Here is a 15,951-nt window from a genome sequence, read left to right as displayed (position 1 = left end):
CAGGCGCTTTCCTAGATTAGGGCCCCATTATCTAATAAAGCAGATCTGCTACATGGCCGCTGCACAGACTGGGGCTGGCTGAGTCCTGTGGGGACAAGGTTATGGGGCTGCAGGTCGGTCCCATCTGCCCCAGCTGCCTGGTCTCATCCAGCCCTGTCCTCCCCAGCTGTCCTACCCTGCCATCCCATCCCGGCACTGCAGGTATCCTGGCAGCCCCCCGGCTTCTGGAGTGTGGGGGCAGACAGAGGTGGGGATGGGATGGGATGGGATGGGATGGGATGGGATGGGATGGGATGGGATGGGATGGGATGGATGGGTAGCAGTGGGACACTGGGCTGCTGCTCATGGGGGCTGTGGGGCCACAGGGTCCGGGTGGGCACCTCAGCTGGAGGCTGCCACTGCCTGTGGTGAGCCCAGGAATGCTGTGGGTGAGTCCAGGGATGCTGCAGGGCTCATTAGCTCCAGTGACCTTCCCCTTCCCGTCCCTGGCCAGCACTAAGCGGGTTTGTTACATATTTAATATCCTGAGAGCGTTATTAGTCGGTATTTAATGACAGATACAACCTGGGGGATAATCCTGCTCTGGGCGGTTGGTGTGTGGGCAGGAGATGGTTGGGGGGCACAGGGAGCACACCACTGCCTGCCCCCCACCTCCGGGCCCTGTGTCTGCACCGCACAAAGGAGCCTTCCCCTCCCCTTGGCCCCATGCAGACAAGGATCCAGCCATGGACTCCTGAACATGGCCAGGCCTCAACTGCTTCCTCACACAGGTGGTTGGGAGAGCACAGGGGGCTGAGAACTGCCCCACACTGCGCTGGGGGCTCCAGGGCTCAGAGTGGGTCTGACAGGGCCCAGCACTGCGGTGAAGTTCTGTGTGCTGCATCCCTGTGTGCAGTGCTCTTGTGTGCGCCACATCCCATCACCACTCATGGGGTGGCTCTGAGCCCCCCAGTGCCCCCACTCCATGTGCAGGTCCTGGCACACTGCTGCTCCCATCCCAGCAGGGCTGCTCCCTGTCTGTCAGTGCCCATCAGGGGGGCATCAGATCAGCACTGTGGCTTTAAGGGACACTGCCAGGGCATTAATACGCCAATCGGCCGCCTGCTACCGCAGACCCCACCCCAATATAAAGCCCAAGAGCATCTCCCGGCTGCACTATTGCAGCATGACAATGCCTCAGGGTCAGGGCAGCCCCAGCCGGGAGCTGAGGAGCTGCGGGGGACCATGGGGAGCACTACAGAGCCCCCCACCTGCCCTGCTGCCCTGCCCTGTGCTGCCCAGGTACCACCTGCTGCCATCCCCCATCCATCTCTTGGCGCCCATGGTAAGTGATACCCAACAGCTTATGGGGGCCTGGGAGACCCCCAGCCTGGGGAGCTGCAGCCCCTCACCAGCCCCAACCCCTCTGTGCCCACAGGTCCCCACACCCTGCATGGTGCCCGCAGGGCTGTGCCCGCCCTGCTGCCAGCACCCCCTGCCCGCTGAGCCGGGGCGGGTGAAGGCAGGAGCAGCGCGGGAGAGCAGCGCAGCACTGAAGGCCTGGCTGGCTCGGCACCCCCGCAATCCTTACCCCAGCAAGGGTGAGAAAGTGATGCTGGCCGTGCTCAGCCACATGAGCCTGACGCAGGTCTCCACCTGGTTTGCCAACGCACGCCGGCGCCTCAAGAAGGAGAACCGAGCAGCCTGGGTGACACGCGGCAAGGAGAACAGCGAGGGGACCCCAACACGGTCCCCCCCCAGCGCCAGCCCCCAGCAGGATGGGAGCAGGAGCAGCCCCGTGGGGGAAACGGGCCCTGGGAGGGGTGAGAAGCCACACAAACCCAAGATCTGGAGCGTGGCAGCAATGGTGGCACCTGGCCCTGAAGAGAGTGGGGGGATAGAGGGGGAGCTGGGGCAGGAGTAGGGCTCAGAGCCCGACCCATCCCTCCTCGTGGAGCCCCCACAGCCACACCAGAAATAACTGCTTTGTTGCCCACCTTTAATCCTCCACATCCCAGGGCTGCCACCACTCAGGGCTGGGGTGGTGCAGGGAGCACACAGCAATCCGTGATGGGGGCAAACGTGGGGCCAGTACACAGAGGGATGGAGATAGGGGGGGAATGGGGATGTGCACAGAAGGGACATAGGAGGGAGAGGGTGACAAAGGATGTTAGGAGGCCACGGTCGGGGGAGGGAGAGGGGACCGCAGGATGTGTGAGGTGCGGGCTGTGGGGCAGAGCTGAATGCTGGTTTATAATGTTCCTAAGAACCAGGAAACAGAAATCAAAAATAGACTTTGCTCTTCTCGATAAAAGTAATAAAATGGTTAGCGGTGTTAAATTAATCCTTACAAAACAAAACCCGCCGAGGTTAAAGACAACCCAGAGGCTCTGCATAAAAACCACAATGACTACAAAACAGCTGCAAAGACGTCTTTACACACCAAAGGAATTCCTCTCCTCCGCTCCTCTCCGGTACGGTACACGGCGGCGGCCAACACGGGACTCACACACGTGGGAAGGGAACGCGGTGCGGCGGGCACAGCCCTGCGAGGAGCTCAGGAACACAGACACAACTATGTACACTATGGACACAGCGGGCTGCTGCCAGTCCGGCCGCAGGACCCCGGGCTCTGCCCGCTCTTCTCCTGCGTGTGCTGGGCTGCGGCCGCTGCTGGGTGAGCACCGAGCCTCGTGCCGCCCCCATCGGCAGAGCAGGAGCCGAGACCCGGCCGGACGCTCGCAGGCTGCAAGGGCTCGAGGACGGCAGCGCTGCTCACGGCCGGCGCTCGGGACGACGCGCTCCGATGCGTCCCCGGCACGGTCAGGGCGAGGGGAAGGCGCAGAGCTCCCGGCACAGGCACTGGCAGAGGCTGCAGGAGACGCAGAGCAGGAGGGCGGCGGGCAGGAGGCTGACGAGCGCGAGGCCCAGCGCGTGGTGCCGGCTGAGCAGCAGGTAGATGCCGAGGGGCAGCGAGCTGCAGTACAGCAGGCACAGCGTGCCCAGCAGGCAGCGCGGGGCGCCTCGGCACCTCCGAGCGCGGCTCTTCTGCCGGCGCTGCAGCCGAACCACCTCCAGCGCGCCCAGCGCCTCCGCGGGCACCGCGCCGGCCGGCACCTCCAGGATGGTGAGCACCAGGCAGTCCGAGCCGGGCGACGGCTGCAGCACGCTGGGGGACAGCAGCACCTCGGGCGGCGACGGCGGGTCCCGCTCACGGCGCGTCGGCGGCGCCGGCCCCTCGCCGTCGTCCCGCCGCTGCTGCTCGTCCCCGCCGGGCACCGGGCTCTGCCGGCGGCAGAAGGGGCAGCGGAGCCGTCGGGGCGACGCGTCCCCCAGGGCCACCATCCGGCGCAGACATCGGGCGCAGAGGCGGTGGCCGCAGAGAAGCACCGCGGGCCGGCGGGTGCGGGCGTCGTAGCGGCTGTAGCAGATCTGGCACTCCGGCTCCTGGGCGGCGAGCTGACAGCCGCCCCGCGCTCCGTCCGCGTGGGCCATGGGCACGGGACCTGGGGAACGGGAGCCCCCCGAGCGCAGCGCTGCGGCCCGCGGGCAGAGCTCGGCTCGGCCCCAACGAGTCCCCGCCCCGCAGCGGCCCCCTCCCCAGCCGCGGCTCAGCCGCTCTGCGGCCCCCGCTCCCGGGCGGGGCGGAATGGGTTTTCCCGAGGGTTGGGAGCCGCTCCGCCCCGCACGGCGTGGGGCCCGAGGTCCGGAGTCTGGCTCACCCCCACGGCACGCAGCTCCCCGCGTCCCCAGGGCACGGCGCTGCCATCCCGCGCCCCCCCCCGCCTCCCGCTCCCTCTCGTACCTGCGGAGGCTCCCGGGGGACACGCGGCGCGGGGTGGGCCGTCCCATAGGGAGGCGAGGGGAGCGCTGCGGGGCCGGCACAGCCGCAGGGACCGCCGGCATCCGCCGCGCCGTTGGCCTGGCAACGCGGAGCGGGGGGGTGGACGGATGCTCGGCTTCTTGGCTGAGCCCAACTCCGCAGCTCGCGGGCTGCTGCAGCACCGGCTACTGCCTCGTTTGACCACCGTGACACGGCAATTAAATACTTAATGAGGTAATTGGCCACCACCTGGGGGACGAAGGACTCCCCCTCCTCCTCCTTCAGTGATGACACTTTCAAGCATCAGTGTGTGCTGGCGGTCAGCTGCATTTCAGGAACAGCCTGCCCTGCTTCAGCGCAGTCAGTGCTTTGCTTTGCGAGCTGCTCCCGGCGCTGCTGGAGTTCTCCGGTCTCCCTGGAGGAGGTGAGCTCCCCCAGCGCAGTGGGAAGCAGAGAGAACCTCCTCTTTCTGAACTAACAGCCCATCCAGACCCTGCAGCTGTTACCTGATTCTGCTGCCTCCAAATGCTCCCCTGCATCAGGTCACCGTGGAATTACTTACACTGTCCTTACTCGGGTCTTTCAGCCTCTCCTCTTCCCTATGGCATCACCCCCCTTCTCCGAGACCAAGGCTTTCATACCCCGTACAAAACCCAGCGCCCTTTTTCCAGGTACACAAAGAGTCGAGGCATCTCAGTAAGATTCCAGCAAAGCTGCCCATGCTTTCGTGCCCAGTATCTTTTCTTGACAGTGTACCTTCTATCCCCCCACATGCAGGTAAAACATCACTCCAGGTGCTGGGTAAAACACTGCGCGGTTCCTGAGAGCTTCCTCAATAACCTCCCGGTTCTGAGCCACGTGGATTCAAAGCAGCAGTTCTGCCAAAGAACCCAAACCATTTCTCCTCCATTCAGAGGGAGACAGAGGGGAGGGCACGGGCTGACTGCAGGCCCCAGGGCTGAGGAAAGGCACTGAGACAGGACAGAGCTGAATGCTGGTTTTTAATGTTCCTAAGAACCAGGAAACAGAAATCAAAAATAGACTTTGCTCTTCTCGATAAAAGTAATAAAATGGTTAGCGGTGTTAAATTAATCCTTACAAAACAAAACCCGCCGAGGTTAAAGACAACCCAGAGGCTCTGCATAAAAACCACAATGACTACAAAACAGCTGCAAAGACGTCTTTACACACCAAAGGAATTCCTCTCCTCCGCTCCTCTCCGGTACGGTACACGGCGGCGGCCAACACGGGACTCACACACGTGGGAAGGGAACGCGGTGCGGCGGGCACAGCCCTGCGAGGAGCTCAGGAACACAGACACAACTATGTACACTATGGACACAGCGGGCTGCTGCCAGTCCGGCCGCAGGACCCCGGGCTCTGCCCGCTCTTCTCCTGCGTGTGCTGGGCTGCGGCCACTGCTGGGCCCCTCCAGCCACAGCGCCGAGCACTAAGCCTCGTGCCGGCCGTCCCTCTCGCTGTCCTTCCACCCTTAGCGTACGTCCCAGCTCCGGCCGCCCCTTCCATCCACGTATGGGTACCCACGGGGCCGCCCGCTCCTCCTGCCGCCCGCACGTGGGTCCCTGGCCCTCCAGCCAGGCCGTGGCCCAGCTCCTCTCCCTGCCGGCAGCCGGGCGCTCCTGGCGCTGCTGGGCGGCGTGCAGTTTGCAGGGGAAGGCGGCTGCCGTCAGCTGCTGGGCAAGAGTTCCCTGGGCCGGTGCTGCACAGCCAGCAGTCTCTCCGCCTGCCCGGCAAGCCTCCTCGGGGCCGCCGGCACCTCCCCTGCTGCCTCTCACCTCTGCACCTCAGTTCGCATTGGTCTCCCGGCTGCTGCTTTGCTCCCGGCCCAGCTCTCGCTCCTTGTCTGTGGAGGAGGTGGATGAGGAGGAGGAGGATGACGAGGAGCTGAGGGTCCGGCCTGAATGCTTGTAGGCCGCAACGAGTTCCTGCAGCCGCTCTGGTGTGGGCTCCCACTTGGCAAAGCCTGCACTGTTCTGCAGGAAGAGGACGGCGGTGTTGTGCACAGCCTTGTAGTACATCTCCTCCCTGCAAGGAAACACAGCAGGCGCTCAGCATCTCCCTGCAGCCCACCTGCCAATAAGTCACACTACTACAGGCAAATCCCTTCCCTGCCACCTGCCTTTCCTCTTTCTGCACGTAGGTCTGAGGACCAGTGTTCCTCTCTGCCCCTTTCACTCATTATTATGTGGAAAAGAGGACGAGTGCCTTCCTTCTGCCTCCTTCTGAACGGCACTGAATTGCTGAGGCACTCTGGCGTTTGGCAGCCCAGGAAATGCTGCTCAGCTGTGGCTCGCCAAATTACAGAGCTGGCAGAGGGACATGGAGCATCAGCACAGCACTACCTGAGAGAAACGGCTCATACTGGACTTGTACCCAAAGAATACATCACTCCAATCTTTTAATTAGTGAAATACCTCAGCAGACATTAAATTCACAGCACTGTGGATTCTACCACACCTCCTATAAACCCAGGATGATTACGCACTGCATAATCTTTCCTTCTCCCTTCCTCCCATATCGATTCCCACTTGGGATATCTCAGTCACACACCTCCCCTAAGAGGCAGCTCATCATAAAGACACCCTGGAAGGACCCAAAGGGAACACCTACTTTTTGCAGACGTGCTGAGATCCGCTGCGGTATTCGTGATCGAAGGCTGACAGGATGAGCTGGTGCCTCTTGAACTTGCTCTGCTCCATGCGGGTCAGGGCAGGTGTGGGAGGGTCCCTCCACTCAGGGATGAAGACAATAAAGGACAGGGGCTCACTGGAGCTCTCCAGCAGTTTCTAGTCCAAAACGAAAACAATGTTAATCTTGGCTGAACAATGACACACCTATTGCCTTCTATGAAAAGGAAACAGTTCTGCTTCCAGAGCAGCACAGCAGCAGTGATAACCCTCTACTTTTGAATGACAGCTTTGTTATGAGCATGTAAGAGCAGTGAGGAGCAGATGAGCACGTGGCTCCATTCAGAACACAGGAGAGTAAACATACCTCAAAGTGAGAGACCATGGCATCCATCAGCTCCTCACAGAACGGAGGATTTGCCTCAAAAGACCCACTTATAGGGAAGAAATCCAGGCACGGGCTAGAGGAAAAAAACAAAGATCACTATCAGAGAGGCTAGACATCTGACTGCTGGGCCTTAAAAAACATTTGTTTCCTCACAGAAGACACTCATACTCAGAAGGACTGAATTCTCAGCAGAATGGAGCCACTTCTCCATAGCAGAAATGGTCACTGGGACACATTCCATCTGCAGTCACTGAAGGCTGACTGCTGATGCAAGCTGACTGCTTGGCGGCCTAGTTCCTCCCTTCTTCAGAACAAGGGCAAACACTGACAGACCTATAAACTGCATCATGTCAGGATCAGACAGCTCTGGCTGGACTAACGACACACTGCTGGTTGCTTCGCCGCCAATCTGTGTCCACTCACTGCCTTTCAGTGGGCCTGAAACACACATCCTTCTGTGCAGCTACTGCCATGAGCTGCCAACACGTCAGCCTGTCCCGAATCACTGCTCTGCACACGTGCACACAGACACACGGCAAAGGGCACCAGAACAGAAGACTCACCCCCTGGATCCAAAATACCCGTCTGTATCCAAGAAGGCCGAACAGTACTGTTTAAAATAGCAATTCAGTGGCGAGGCAAAGCATTCAAAACTCACTCCAAAGAGCTTGTGGAGGGCTTCAAAGACGTGCACGGGAAGTGCCCCCTGCAGGCCAGTTCCTTCATACAGACCCACACCGAACATCATCTGAGGAGAGCAAACCCCGGTGAGTGGAGCCTGCACTTGCTGTTCCTGCTGTTCCCTTCATGGAATATGGACCAAGGCCTACACGTCCATGCACTCACTCCTCTAGGTATGCAGGGCCCCCTTATCCTCCCTCAAATTCAAGTAGGCCCCTTGAATGTACCTAAGAATGCTCTTTAGATACTTCCTTCAGCTCAGGTCCTGTTAAACCAACTGTCAATTTTTACATGTATTCCCCGGGAACCTTCAGTTGGGCCTCACAAACAAGTCAGGAACTACTGAAAGCTCTTCATTACAATGTATCCCCACCACTGACTCAGTTTAAGCCCGATTTTGCACTAGGCTCTAAGAGATGTGGACCTCCTAGAGCACTGACAGTAAGTTCAGTTCCCCGGGTTTTTTGATGTACAACAATGACAAGACAGTACCTGGTATCGACGGAGAAGGCACCAAACCCTGGGTAGGAACTTTTCAAAGCCAGAGTCATCAATGCAACTGTATCGATAGAGAAGCCACTGGAAGAGAAGGCCCAGCCATTAAAAACAAACAGTCTCAACAAAGGTAAGGCAGCCAGGACACAAACATATCGTGACATGAGAAGAGCCAACGATGAACAGAAGGAGCAAGCAGGGTTCTGCAGGAAGGTTTTTAAGCTCATCTGCTCTTGCTGTGGGAATGAACCGCAAGCTATTCACTAGCATGAATGAATGTAACACATCAGCAAGTCGCTCTCAGCAAGGGCTGCCTTGTTGTGAGTACAACCATTCTTGTAGCACAGCATGTACTGAAGCGTACACACAACACCTCCTAAGTACTCCCAGCAGAAGGCTGACCCTGACTAAGGAGAATGAAGCTGTCCTCGTTTGTGCTACTATTAGGGCAACACCAGACAGCCTCCAGCAGGTCAGTGCTCTGTCCCACTGCATGGTCCCTTCTTGGAGGACAAGGAAAAATGAAAGCTCTCATGAAAGAGCAATTTGCAACAGCAGTCATGCAGGCATGGCAGTCAGCTCTTACCAGCTTGCTGAAGTAGTTGCGGCTCACTTTCACCATTTCCCCCTTGTACCGCACACACGCCACATTGTTTTCCATGTGCATTTCCACACTGGGGAGTGGTGGGGAGGGGATGGCCAGTCTCACTGGGTAACAGTACACGAGCCTGTCCTGGACTTCAGGAGCTTCTACCTCAGCTATGGAGAATAAAGAGCAAGGCAACCCATTAGAATCCAAGGACATCTGCAATGGATCTTCCTTCCACACCTCAGAACATGCACGGATGGGAATAAGGCTGAAGGGCAGAGTAATCTCTCCAAACCACAGGGTGGTCCTTCACACACCATGCAGGCAGCTACCTGAGTTCAGAACTGATTCCAAAAATTCCATCACCCACAGACAGAGCACAGAGAGGAACCACATCACAGTGCTGCTCCATCGGTTAACACAGCCAACCTGCAGACTTCATGCAACCATTCCAACACCATAAGGCATGCTCTTGGATGAGTAACACAATTTCCTTGTTATCGCTGTTATTTCAGTTTGCTCCAAAGTCATTCGAAAACCAGCTAATACTCCCAGGCTGTTAAATGCAGGAGGCAAAGGAACCTTTCTGCCCCCTTGTGGTCACCTATCTTGGACATAAGCTTATCCTCAGCTTAGGCAGCAAAAAAAGAAGAGCTAAAACTAAAGATCAGCCAGAAGGAATCACAAACACATCACTGGGTGTGAACATGGGCAGCAAAAACAAGCACCAAAAGGCAGACACTGGGATCTGTAGGGAGAATGTCTGAGGAGAGCCAGGACCCAAAGGGAAAAGGGCTAAGAAGGGCAGTGATGGAAGAAGCAGAGATCAAGGAAGAAGGAAAAGGTTAACTGTACCAGATATATTGTTTTCTTTGAGGATGGCAAGATGCTTCTCCCGGATCCGCTTGACATATTCAAGGGATATGTAGTAAATCTTGCTGCAGATGCCTTCAACAGAGTCCTTTGCTGCAGCAGACACGTGGGGCCCACACTGCTTGCGTAAGTGCTCCAGGCGGTCCTGCAGAAACCAGAGAACTAGAGTCCCTTACACAGCCCACCACCTGACCCCCGGAGGTGTGCAGAGTCCCTGAACCTTTGTTGCTCCCACTTCACAAAGCAGAGAAAATGCAATCACGGCCTTTTCAGGAAGGATCTTCATCTGGCCCCATACACCCCATCCTTTCACAGCCCCACTGCACTCAGCTGCCCAACTGACCATGTAGTCCTCCTTAGAAGCAGAATGGTCCCGTCGCAGCCAGCTGAAGGTGTCCTCCACATTCCATTTCACCACCTTCCTGCTGTCTGGTGATGCACTCCTGCACAAAACAGGCAAGTGGGGTTAAACCCACAGCTGCATGGCGATATATTCCACACCACCACAACAGTCTTTTGTGAGTGGGGGAACAGCGCTGACACCTCAAGGCCCTAACTGAGCTTCCAGGCATTTTAATGACACAGGACTGCCTTAACTGTCTGCTGCCTTCTGTGACAGGAAAAGCAGATGAAGGATTCATCTATTAGAAGAACGGCCCATTTTGATCTCGCCTCCCATTATCAAACAGCCATTGCCGGGAACTTGCAACTCTTGAGAAAATTACCCTGTTGACTTCAGTTTTTTTCCCCACAAGAACTGCCTTCCTAAATCCTGTCCTGTTGCAGAGCTCTTCAGAACAAGTACATGTGGTGTAAGAAAATACCATTTTAAGTTTGTTCTTCTTTAGTATCAAGGAGTGTCCAAGCACTCTTCTATTACCTGGGGATAAATGACAAAGGCACTCCATATTCAGTATTTTAGATTCTTGCTTGTCTCTGCATACATTCAACTTCCCAATGTTTGATTTCACCATAATATCACCATCATAAGACAGCTCCAGAACTACTGTTTTTCCCCCACATGTACCTGACTGCTTTTCCTCAATAAGATGACCAGTACTGAATAAAGACAAATACAGGAGCTCCTCTTAAAAGTTGCCATAAACTCCTTCTCAGTTCTGATACTGACAGCACCGCAAGAGGAACTCCTACCTGGATTCAATGAGCCGCTTCGCAGCCTCTGCATACTTGAAGAGCAGCCTTTTGGCTTCTTCGCGGAACTTAATTCTGGATAGCCTGAGGTAAATATAAATTCACATGCATCAGTTTCACAGCTGCCATGAAGGCCAGGTCCAGATCCCAACATTTTACAGCACCTCGCCACTTTATCAGCACAAGTCAAACACAAAAGCAGAAAACTAAAAGCAGGTAAATCACTGGACTAGCCCAAGACAAAATCAACTCCAAAATCTGTTCTGTTTTTCAACAGTACCTGATGGGAATGTCATTCATGATTTCTCTGAACATGGAAGGAGACACTACTGGCTCGCAGTCACTCGGTAATAGAGGATCAGTCCCTTTATCAACCACCTTCCTCTCCAACATCCAGCGGTTAAAAGACTCCCTTGGGGGGTCAATCCCTGGAGAAGCACAAATAAAGGGTGAAACTGTATGACAAAGGGACGCCCAGAAGCTTCGACAAGAGTAACTCCATCGGAGTTCAGCTTAATGAGAATATAATTAGCAAATAAAGAAACCACAGGGAGAGCAGACACAAACCAGAAGGAAGAACAGAGCAGTACTGCAGGACTGAGAACACAGAAAGGGGAGCACAAGAGCAGCTCACCTTCTCGCTGCTGGCAGAGCTCACGATAATGTTGACGCAACTTGAGGATGAGCTGAGATCGAAGCAGCTCAACTTCAGGGTGTGGAGAAAGCACTTCGGATGGTGCCCTCTGCTTAATCACTGCATTTGTCTGAATATCCAGGTCCCAGTATACCCTATGCCAGAAAGAAATGTTATCAGGATGATTGGATCATTGGTTAATTATCAGATATTACTTTTAAAGATGTTTCCTGGGGCTGTTATACCAGCCAACAAATCGAACTATCAAAGACTGCTTGCAAAGACAAATGAGGCTGTTATGTCCCTCAGGTCATTCTTCACAGGCAGTCGGAAAACCAGCTGTCTCTACCCTACCTCCCCAAGAACAGAAATAAATGGATACAACTCACTCAGTTGGTCGTAGAAGAGCTGCCTGCTGCTTGTCTTCAGGTGAAACACACCACGCCTTCAAAACCGAGGATCCTGGAATACTGGGAGAGCTGGGGACTGGCTGAGAGGCTGGGGTCCCCGGAATATCCGACTGCGAGAGTAAAAGATGAATTACTGCCCTCAAAGAGAAAGGCATCACAGTATAAAAAAAATAGGTCCAAGCTGCAGATCTTCTAGGTTCAATTCTAACATCTTTAAGCCTATTTGTCTCACAACGCAGGACTCACCTTGGGCTTTTTCACACTGTTGCCACTTGGAGGAACCTCCTCAGAGAATCTCCTCTTCCTTTGCTTGCTCTCCACTGAGGTCTCTACCATACCGCTTTCCAGTGGCATAGGAGCTGCATTCAATCCCAGAGGGTCTGACTAAGAGCATCCAAACAACAGTATTCATTAGTTCATCAGCTGCTACTGCAGAGCAACAAAGGCAATAAGGCCTTTTAATTTTCCTTTGCACCATCCCTAGGCTCCCAAGCAGACAAAAGCAATGACACTAATACACCTACAGAAAAGTAAACGTATCTCTTCTAGACTTGTGTCTGAATTGTGTATTTGGTTGGTTTGTTTGAGACTTAGATGAGAAAAATACAACACAGCTCCCCCATGGCAAGTTTGTTTAAGCAGTGCACCTGAATGAGGAACATTTCATTGTGTTTCATTGTGTTTCAGCCACACGCTGGATGGGGAGAGGAGTTCTGCAGCTACAGAAGACCCTCCCACACAGGCATTGTCATGTCCCAGAAGAATATCCCAGTGTTAGCACAGCCCTTTGAGACACGTGCTTACTTACAATGACATCATGCTGCCCCAGAACAGGCATTTCCCACAGGGACTGGTTGGTGAAGCGATTGAAGTAGTACGGGCGATTCTCCCTCTTGCTCCAGCACTTCTCCCAGCCAGCCTGCACCAGCTCATCTGAGAACACAGAGGTCAGGATAAGAGCAGTACTGAAAAGCTCTGCTGTTCAGGTCCCCATTACCATCACTGCACGCTGCAACAAGCATCGTTCCTGAGCTCTCTCAATAGAACTCCCCTTCTCTGCTACTGGGGCCCTTCAGAACCCTGTGGTGGGCTTTCTCAGAAGCAGAATCAGTACCTGGGAGGTCCTGTACCAGTCGCATAGGTTTGGGGGAGCTGGGCTGGTTCTGGTTGGAGGTACCAGGTGAGTGACTCATTAGAGATGCTTCCTCCGCAGGGCTTCCGTGATTCTCATTGGCCATTTCTCAGCAACCACACTGGAAAAATTAGACAAAAAAATCCCTGTCACAGCAGGAAAGATCCCAGACCCAATTGGCCCATTCAAAGTTAAAGTCAACAGGCAATAAAATGGGCTTAAACCAGTACATACAAAATAAGATCTAAGTCCTGAAGAATAGCAGTTATCTCAGATACAACCAGCTCTCAACAGTACAGCAGAGAGTTCTTACGGCCAGCACTCAAAATACTCACTTTTCAGCTATATCTCTCTTCCCTAGGACTGCAATGCCTCGTCCCACACAGCAAGTACTGAGAGCACAGGAAATAAAACATGCTTCACTGTGAACACTTTATTTACTATCCCCTACCATACGAGCAGTGCTGCCCATATCTGGTCTGCTATCCCTGGTGTCAGTTTAAATCAGTGTTTACGCACACGTAACCACATGCAATTTAAACAAAAAGCAGTTATTAAAAAGAACTTGTGCTATACAAAATAGCCCTGGTGCATCACTAATAACAGCTTTGGTGGCTCACAGAACCACAGGCTACGAATGAGCAACTCTGGGGTTATTTTCCTCATGATGTTCCAGACACAGACTAACAGTCAGGGCTGTCAGGCTATTTAAGCCTTCGGTATTTTTGCATTTACATAACAAGAGTTATGCAAAAGAAAGCCCGTTCAGAATGTAACGCTGCTCTTAATCATCATTTCATACTGTCAGTTGTAGAAGAACAGCCAGGTTTTTCCTCTCATTCACTCTTCTTCCCCCAGGGAAGCTTCTGAAATGGCACCGTTGAGCCAATTACTACAGATTGCTGCTCTGGGGCGACCAAACTGGGGGAAACGAGGCGTTTTAAATAATGACTGTCTACCTCTGTTATTTAACTCTATTCAGACACCCAACAACGTGTGAGAGTTGCATGTACACAATGTTGTCGTGCACATATAACCCCATATATAAGTGCGTTTTTAACTGATCTGAACACCCCATCCTGTCCATAAAAACATCACCGGGCTTTCCAAAAGTAGAGAACGGCAAGAGCTAAGTTGGAAAATGAGCAGGTAGGTTCTTGGCAGGCTGTCTGCAGCACTGACAGTGAATGGGGACGATGCAGGGAAGAGGTTTCCATCCTTCCCTCTGGGTAAGCATGGAAAGGTGCAGCGTCCTGCAGAAAGCTGCAGTTATGGCCTCTGCTCACAGCAATGGAGAGAACAACATCCACAGCCACAGGCAAAAAAAGCACCTGCTACAAAGGCTGCACCGATGCAATCATTTAATCACCCCGGCATTGAGTGTTGTGTAATATTTGTTTACTGACACTTCCTCCTGAACTCCAGCCCCGCTGTGACCTCTGCAGTCACACTGCAGGCAGCTGCCACCTGGGCAGCACCTCAGCCCCACAGTACAGGCATTCTCTGCCAGAAAGCTGAGCTGAGGCCGTGGGGTCATGTTTAGCCTCCTCTTCTTATAAAGGGAAGGTTTACCTGCACTCACTGGTGTGTCGTACATGTTACATAGACAACATTGTAAGTGTTACACAGTGATGGCAGCAGACCTCCCAGGGAGATGGCAGAGCCACGCAGGGGAATTACAGCTGGCACCAGGTGTCAGAAGGGCAGCAGCTCAAAGTGCTTCTTACCACTGACAGCTCTAAGCAGGGGTCTGATGGGGCTTCTTGTTTTCTCCCTCTCCTGTCTATGGATAAACCAGGACAGGGGAAGCACACAAGCAGCTCCGTCACTCTATCAGTTTGGGTGAGTATTAAATCCCGGTCATTTTCAACACTGCGAAAAGAAGCAAACTAGCAGGAATCCCGATGGAAGGAACTCCACCTGGACGTGCCTGGTGTTGTGACTCACACAGTGAAAGGGACCCAGAGCGATGGTTTAACAGTGATTGCGGTATTGCTTTATACATCACACGATGCACACAGTGCTTCACAGACACAGAGCGGCCCTGCCCAGAGAGCTCACAGCCTATAGGAGCAGCAGCACCAACAGCGAGCGCAGCGAGGCGGCAACGGACACGGAGTGAAGTACAGCCACGTTAGTTTGTTCCCTCAAGGTTTCACACGGGACAACAGCGAACAAGCGGCGCAGCGGCAGCCCCGGGGACACGGCAGCGTTTTCCCCCAGCCCCGAACCGCTCGGTACCGCTGGGCTTCGCCCTTCCACGGGAGCGCTTCGCCCTTCCACGGGAGCGGCGGCGCTCGGAGGGCCGGGACCGAGCGAGTGCGGAGCGGAGCGGGGCGGCGATCCCGGCCCGGAGCGGCGGTGCGGGCGGCCGGGAGCGGTGCGGGGCGCGGCCGAGGGGGGCGGCGCCGGGCGGTACTTACGGGGGCGCGCTGCTGCCGGGCGGGACGCGGAGCCGTCGCTCGGTGCTCGCCGCTGGCGCGCCGGGGCCGCATCCTCATAGCGGGGCGTCCCGTGCCGGGCCCGCTGCGGAGACAGGAGCCGTTACGGGGAGGGCCGCGGGGCCGCGCGGGTTCGGCCGCGGATACAACGCGAGCGGAGCGGGGCCGAGCGCGGCGGCGGGCGCGTTCTAAGATGGCGGCCGCGGGCCTACGCCGCCTCGCCCCGACCCGCCGCCGCGCCGCCCTCCCGCCGGCCTCCCTCTCCGGCGCGGAGGCCCCCGGCCGCGCGGGAGCGCCGCTTACCTGGGCGTGAGGCCGGGGGCTGAGGGCACCGCGCTGCGTCGCGCTTCCCGCCGCCGCCCCACCTCCGCCTCGCCCGCCCCGCCGCCGCCATCTTGCGCCGGGACCGCGGGCCGGCAGCGCGCAGGCGCGGGCCGCCCCGCCCTACGCACCGCGCAGGCGCCGCCGCCGGGACGCACTCCGGCGCACGCGCGTTGTCCTCCGCTTCCGGCCGCGCGGGCAGCACGCTTGCGCGGAGCGCGACCCGCGCTTTTGTAGACGGAGCTGCGCACGCGCGCTCTGCGACGGCGCCGTCTGCCCCGGCGCCATCTTGAGTGTGGCGCGCCGGCACCGCCCCGCGATGGGCAGCGCCCGGCAGCGCGGCCACGTCCACCCGCCGCGGGCGGTTCCCGGCAGGCAGGGCTGG

The 15,951-nt window shown here is 56.1% G+C and overlaps 2 protein-coding genes across 4 annotated transcripts; both read right to left on the bottom strand.

The window, feature by feature from the left end:
• Window positions 1–2,288: 2,288 nt before the first annotated feature.
• On the bottom strand, window positions 2,289–3,940 carry LOC140259226 (E3 ubiquitin-protein ligase RNF182-like). 3 transcript variants are annotated; one of them, XM_072350335.1, is made up of 2 exons: window positions 3,785–3,899; window positions 2,289–3,485 (listed from the first exon to the last, which is right to left on the bottom strand). In XM_072350335.1, exon 2 carries the CDS (start codon window positions 3,472–3,474, stop codon window positions 2,803–2,805), a length of 672 nt encoding a protein of 223 aa, XP_072206436.1. In that variant the 5' UTR covers window positions 3,475–3,485; window positions 3,785–3,899; the 3' UTR covers window positions 2,289–2,802. The 3 variants fall into 3 exon arrangements, with proteins under 3 accessions (XP_072206436.1, XP_072206437.1, XP_072206435.1); XM_072350336.1 differs by having other exon boundaries at window positions 2,289–3,515; window positions 3,785–3,875; XM_072350334.1 differs by having other exon boundaries at window positions 2,289–3,940.
• An 844-nt stretch (window positions 3,941–4,784) lies between these two features.
• On the bottom strand, window positions 4,785–15,696 carry PCIF1 (phosphorylated CTD interacting factor 1). Its single transcript, XM_072350535.1, has 17 exons — window positions 15,549–15,696; window positions 15,228–15,330; window positions 12,787–12,925; window positions 12,481–12,605; window positions 11,919–12,056; window positions 11,652–11,782; window positions 11,263–11,417; window positions 10,909–11,056; window positions 10,629–10,712; window positions 9,820–9,919; window positions 9,459–9,621; window positions 8,601–8,773; window positions 8,012–8,098; window positions 7,402–7,586; window positions 6,818–6,911; window positions 6,434–6,609; window positions 4,785–5,848 (listed from the first exon to the last, which is right to left on the bottom strand). Exons 3-17 carry the CDS (start codon window positions 12,908–12,910, stop codon window positions 5,608–5,610), a joined length of 2,124 nt encoding a protein of 707 aa, XP_072206636.1. The 5' UTR covers window positions 12,911–12,925; window positions 15,228–15,330; window positions 15,549–15,696; the 3' UTR covers window positions 4,785–5,607.
• Between the last annotated feature and the right edge of the window lie 255 nt (window positions 15,697–15,951).

This window comes from Excalfactoria chinensis, chromosome 15, assembly GCF_039878825.1.
Source record: "Excalfactoria chinensis isolate bCotChi1 chromosome 15, bCotChi1.hap2, whole genome shotgun sequence".
In the NCBI taxonomy this organism is placed as follows: domain Eukaryota; kingdom Metazoa; phylum Chordata; class Aves; order Galliformes; family Phasianidae; genus Excalfactoria; species Excalfactoria chinensis.
The sequence above is the reverse complement of the archived record's forward strand: the minus strand, read 5'-3'. Positions and strand labels throughout refer to the sequence as shown.

Bases quoted from the DNA above. Each gene is read 5' to 3' on its own strand.
- LOC140259226 (XM_072350334.1), bottom strand. From the start codon at position 3,885: ATGCCGGCGGTCCCTGCGGCTGTGCCGGCCCCGCAGCGCTCCCCTCGC.
- PCIF1 (XM_072350535.1), bottom strand. From the start codon at position 12,910: ATGGCCAATGAGAATCACGGAAGCCCTGCGGAGGAAGCATCTCTAATG. The intron at 11,057-11,262 runs GTGAGCTGCTCT...GTGCTTCTCCAG, and splicing joins GCTCTGCCAGCAGCGAGAAG to GGATTGACCCCCCAAGGGAG. The intron at 9,920-10,628 runs GTAGGAGTTCCT...TGTTTTGTGCAG, and splicing joins AAGCGGCTCATTGAATCCAG to GAGTGCATCACCAGACAGCA.